General features: G+C 39.2%; 1 protein-coding gene across 1 annotated transcript in view; it reads left to right on the forward strand.

The window, feature by feature from the left end:
- The window catches only part of KIDINS220 (kinase D-interacting substrate, 220kDa), a 111027-nt gene that overhangs the window by 33724 nt on the left and 71303 nt on the right, over positions 1-6000 (forward strand). Inside the window, exons 8-9 of the mRNA XM_011960941.1 lie at positions 2440-2637; positions 5058-5156. Coding sequence (XP_011816331.1) covers positions 2440-2637; positions 5058-5156 — 297 coding nt within the window. The remainder of the gene's footprint in view (positions 1-2439; positions 2638-5057; positions 5157-6000) is intronic.

A 6000-nucleotide genomic window follows, 5' to 3' on the forward strand; every position in this document is an offset into this window, starting at 1 on the left:
TGGGTCATATTTGGCCTTTTGTCCTTGGTTCTTGAAACAGCTCTGGATCAGTTCTAGACTGATAAAGATGAAATACAGTCTTTTGTTACTTATCACAAGCCCCTTTTAACCACACTTGAGCTTATGTTAATGAGATTATTTTTGGAAACTTTCTAGATAACCCCACTGGTTGAGGTGCTGGTTGCCAGGTACACCAACCATGTGCTCAGAGGGTTGGAACTCACAGCCCTAACCCAACACCTCTGGGGAGGGGAGAGGAGCTGAAGATTGCATTGATTATCATTGACCAATGATTTAATAAATCATGCCTTCATAATGAAGCCTACATAAAAACCCAAAAGGACTGAGTTCGGGGGGCTGCCAGGAAGATGAGCAAGAACACATCCCTGTACTGGGAGGGTGGCATACCGCAACTCCATGCAGACAGAAGCTGCTGTGCTCAGGACCCTTTCAGACCTCATCCTGTGTATGTCTTCATCTGCCTGCTCATTTCTATCCTTTAAAATATCCCTTTTGGAAACTGGTAAATATTGTTTCCCTGAACTGTGTGAACCGCTCTAGCAAATTAATCAAACCCAAGGAGGGGTTGTGGGAGTTCCGATTTATAGCCAGTCAGTCAAACAAGCTGAGCTTTCATTGGCGTGGGAGGCGGGGGGCAGTCTTGGGCGCCGAGCACTTGCCTGTGGGGTCTCATGCTGTCTCCAGGTAGGTAGTGTCAGAATTGAATTGGAGAATACCCAGCTGGTGTCCACTGCAGAACTGATTGCTTGCTTGATGGGTGGGGAAAAACCCCACACATCTGGTCGTAGAAGTATTTAGTGTTATAAGAATTTATGTGAAATGGAGTTTGTTTTTTCCTGTACGTAGTACAAATTGTTTAATAAACTATTCAAATCAAATGATTTTTAATATTGTGGAAAAACATTGTGCTGCATTAAAATATTTTTTCTCAAAAAAATTTAAAATAATATTGTAATATTGGGGATATTTTTAGCTGTGCCTTATTTTCCCTCTTCAATGAACAGATTTTAAAAAATCAGAAATCAGCTGATAGAACCCAGAAAGCTTAAAAACTGGTTAGATCCATCTTACCGATAAGCGGTTTTTAATTCCTTGTTCCCCAGCCTGTGCCAGTTGTGTTGGGGAGATGAAGAAGCCTAATATCACTTTTCCCTTGAGCCTGTAAGAATATGGTTAAAGGAAGCAATATTTATGCAGAAGAACAGTTAAAATCATGCAGTCTGCTAGTTATAGAATTAGTACATTATGTGAGTGGATCATAAAGGGTTCTGAGAGGAGATAGTACTGGATCTTGGGTCGTAGTGAAACAAGAGTAAACTCTTTATGCCATACTCTGTGGCACACTGTCAACCCGTTCCTCCTGTTTGCATACTGGTAGGAGCTGACTCATTGCCAGTCTTCAAGGTCTAGACGCTGTTTTCGTGCTGGTGGAGGCACATGGTCCGTAGGCAGTTGCAGATGCCATACCTTCCATCTGCCTCCTCTGGACAGTTGGTCAAGTGAACAAGTGGCTTGTTTCTATGATGATTGATGGCTCAAGAATTTGAAAGGCTGTGTTATTTTAATATGTGGGAGAATGACAGCTTAATTTTGGGGGCTGACTTAAAATATTTCTATAAGGAAATTGTATGACAGCTTGAAGTAGATGAACATCTCGAGAAGCCATTTTAATACCACTTCTGGTAGTGAGTCACATTCTTCTCTTAGTTGATTTATTGTTTGTTTATTTAGAGACAGAGTCTCATATGTTGCCTAGGCTGGTCTTGAACTCCTGGCCTCAAACGATTCTCCTGCCTTGGCCTCCTAAAGCTTTGAGATTATAGGTGTGGGCCATCATACCTGGCCTGATTTATTGTTATAAAATAGATATGCAGTTTTTAAAATAATTACTTAAAATAAGACAAGTTTTGAAAATGTAGTTTCTAGATCACTGTGGAAGTCAAAGAGTATATTACACTTTTCTTGAAATAGCTTATGGCTATTAATTCATTGTTGACTTTAGTGTTTTTTATGGGTTTTATTACAAAGAATTCTTGAAGTCTGATTCACCTGACTTTGGATTATTTAATTTAGAATGTGTTTAGTCACCCTGTCAACTATTTTATCCTTCATTACATTAGTGAGTTAGTTTGTTGATTGTAAATGAGTCCAATTTCAGATTATCATTTAAATAACTGAACTTCATAATAGTGCTAATGACTGAAGATCATTAATGTATTTTCAAAAACAAAAGATACCTCCTAGGCATTTTTGGTATGTTTCTTGCTATTTATTTTGGCATTTTATTATTGGAAATGACAATAATAGGCCACCTATTTGAAAACATTAGTTTTATAATTATGGCATAAATCATATATTTTCTAGAATACACTAATTTCTTGGGCTTGTGTTTTGTTTTGTTGTTGTTGTTGTTTTTAGAATTCAATGACTGCACTGATTGTGGCAGTGAAAGGAGGCTACACACAGTCAGTGAAAGAAATTTTGAAGAGGAATCCAAATGTAAACTTAACAGATAAAGATGGAAATACAGCTTTGATGATTGCATCAAAGGAGGGACATACGGAGATTGTGCAGGATCTGCTAGATGCTGGAACATATGTGAACATACCTGACAGGGTAAGTCACCTGTTTCATATTTGTCTCCTAGTGACGAAGTGGATGAAAGATGACCCTAGTGTCTTACTACCTTTCAAGATTCTCATGCATCACATAAACTTGTTTTAAGACAAGTTTATTTCTGCCTTTGAAACTAGTAAGTTAAAAACTGTTCAATCGTTCTGAAAAATGTCCTTTTTAATTTTTGTCAAATAATGTTATCGAAAATGTCACATGTACTATTAGTCTGTAACTGACCTTGATGTGTCACTGTAGATGTGCTTTCTTGTGCCCTAACTTCTCTGTGCTCACGTTTACTGATCCTCCTCTACCTGAACTCTCCACTTGAATGTCTGATTGGCCTCTTAAACTTACAGCAAAACAGATGCCTTGTTTTTTTCACCCCAAACCTGCTTTTCCCTCATTCCCTGTCTCAGCAAGTGGTACCACCATTCCCCTCTTGTTGAAGCCTCAAATCCTGTGCATTAGCCTTGATTTCTCTCTTTTCCTCATCTGCCCTCCAGCAGGCTCTTGTTGACTTTACTCCAAAACAAATCCTTTATCTGTCCACCTGTCTTCATTCCACTATCACCTCCCAGCTGAAGCCACTGTCTCTGGTGGTGCTACTGTTAAAGCAGCAGCTTTGCAACTGGGTTCTCCACTCGAATCTTGGAGTGATCTTTAAAACAATAAATCTCGTGTGTACTTCTTTGTTTAAAGTGCAAGACTTTCTGTTGCACTGAGGATGAATGTTATCTTTTTACTTTATAGACATGACATGACATTGTCTGTGCCTAACCTGTCTCCCCACTTTGTACCCCTCTTCTGCCAGTTTTCATAGCCTGCAACTGTGTTTGCTTCTTTCCCTTTCTTGAATGCACTGAGCTTGTTCCTGCTGTGGGGCCTTTGCCGCACCTGTGCTCTTAGTCTGGAGCGCTGATCTTGTGGTTGGCTCCTTCTTGTCCTTCCCACCTGGGTTTCAGTGTTACCTCCTTGGAAGAGTCTTCAACTACTCAGTCCAAAGTAGCTACCTCATCACTTTTTTTGAGACAGGGTCTTGTTCTGTTAGGCAGGCTGAAGTGCATTGGTGTGATCACAGCTCACTGTGGCCTCAACTTCCTAGACTCAAGTGATCCTCCTTGCCTCAGCCTCCTAAGTAGCTGGGACTGTAGGTGCGTGCCACCAAGCCTGGCTAATTCTTGTTTGTTTTGAGAGACAGGGTCTCACTGTGTTGACCAGGCTGGTCTCGAACTCCTGGCCTCTAGTGATTGTCCTGCCTTGGCCTCTCAAAGAGGTGAGATTACAGGTGTAAGCCATCATGCCAGCCTACCTGGTAGTCACTTTCTAGAACATTACCTTATTTTATTTGCATAGTGTTTGTGTGATTTTTTGTTTATTGTATGTTGTCTTCTCTGCCAGGCTATAAATTCTTCCAGACTTAGGACCCTGTCTGTCTTGTTTCCTAGTACCTAGAATGGCGGATGGCACATTTAGAGGTTTACTAGTCTGCACCCATGTTAATGTTAATGTTCCCAACTAAAATTTGTCTGCCTTGGGTTTATTTCTGCTATAAATGTGGTAGTTAAGACACTATATCATGGTGCTGAGCTTAATAACCCTTAAGGACCTGCATCCTGATTTATATCATAGTACTTTTGAGGTCCACTCAGGATTGAATTGAGCTGCAACTCGTGGGCTCATTCAACTCAAAAGACTACAACTGATTTTTAAGTTAGCAGTAAATAATAAAATATTTATGCCCATTTCCAAAATAGCTGTTTCCAGTATTTTAAGTATAGGAAGGTATAACTAAAAATGATTGTCGCTTGGTGAATATAGTTCCAGGGGAGAGCGACGTCCTCATGAGGTCGTGAGCTTAGTCTTATGCTGGGGAATGAGCCAGTTCTACTGGCCTGTAACTGCCAAATCCACTAGGTTTTCGTGGATGCTGCTCGGGGAACTGTCTCCCTTAATTAAGTGTGGCTGTGGATTCATTGACAGTTTTAGCTTTATAGCTTCGTTTTTTAGAGTTCATGGCTTTCGTCATACAGCATTATTCCAAGATATTTTTACTATATGATTTTAAAATGTTCATCTGGTTCATTGACAGCCACAGCGTTATTGTATTTAATTTACATGTGTAACAGGCGGTTACCTTAAAAGAGAATAGGTTATTGTTCTGGGTAACAGGTCTTTCTAAACTTTGTTTAGGAATTTCAGAGTCCTCATTTTGGGGCATAAAGTCGTCTGTCCCTTACTCTGATGTCTGTTAATATCAGGTATTCATATTAGTTAAGTAATATTTTTCTCTTATTTAGAGATAGACTTTTTCCAAGAAATTTTTAGAAAAAAATATGAAAACATGATTAATTTGAACTTCAGAAGAGTGCTTATTTGTTATCAGTTCACCTTGTTTTTGTTTTTTTTTTCTGTCTTCTTAGAGTGGGGATACTGTATTGATTGGTGCTGTCAGAGGTGGTCATGTTGAAATTGTTCGAGCGCTTCTCCAAAAATACGCTGATATAGACATTAGAGGACAGGTATGTGTGATTACAGTGCAGTTGCTGTCTTAGAGTATAATTGGATGTAAATGTTGACTGATCATAACGTTATTCTTCCCACTTTCCTATGGAGATAAACTTGTAAACCCTAGTACGTTTAACAGGCGTATATTATTACTAAGTTTCACTGCCATTATTGTAAAATTTCTATGTTAATGTCGAGTTAAATGTAGATAGAGGTAAACCAAAAAAGCTCATGTTTTTAGAATATACTGTCCTTACTAATGTGTGTATATAGATTCAATCCTCAAAACTATAATGAGTAGTTAGTGATACTGAGAGAGTCAGTGGCACTTTGAATATCTGGTACTTACTTATTTTCTTTAGTGTTTTCTCCCTGTTTTGTCTTCTTCCTCCATCTGCTGTTCTTCTATTGTTGTTGTTTTATTTTCTTCTCCTTTTTCTCCGCGGTGCCTGCCTTTCCTAGGACCATTTGGTAGTCCTATGGACATTGCTGAAGGCAGTCATAGTTCATAGAACCACAAAGGTTATTAATTTTAGATAAAAGCCTTGCCCACAGTTGTGAATTTATCAAATACTTCAAGAGCTTTAGACTTTAGAAAAAGTTCTTGGTGTCTCATTTTGTTGTTGGACAGTATACATTTCTGCTCATTTTTTTCTTGTATTTGGCCAAAAATCTCTTGTATCCAAATCCATTTTTGGATCCAACTATAACCATTATGCCAAATGTTATGGGGGAATTAACATGGGCCCCTTGTCTTTAAGACACGTATATTTTAGGGCCGGGTGCGGTGGCTCAAGCCTGTAATCCCAGCACTTTGGGAGGCCGAGACGGGCGGATCACGAAGTCAGGAGATCGAGA

This window comes from Colobus angolensis, unplaced genomic scaffold, assembly GCF_000951035.1.
Source record: "Colobus angolensis palliatus isolate OR3802 unplaced genomic scaffold, Cang.pa_1.0 Scaffold53, whole genome shotgun sequence".
NCBI lineage: Eukaryota > Metazoa > Chordata > Mammalia > Primates > Cercopithecidae > Colobus > Colobus angolensis.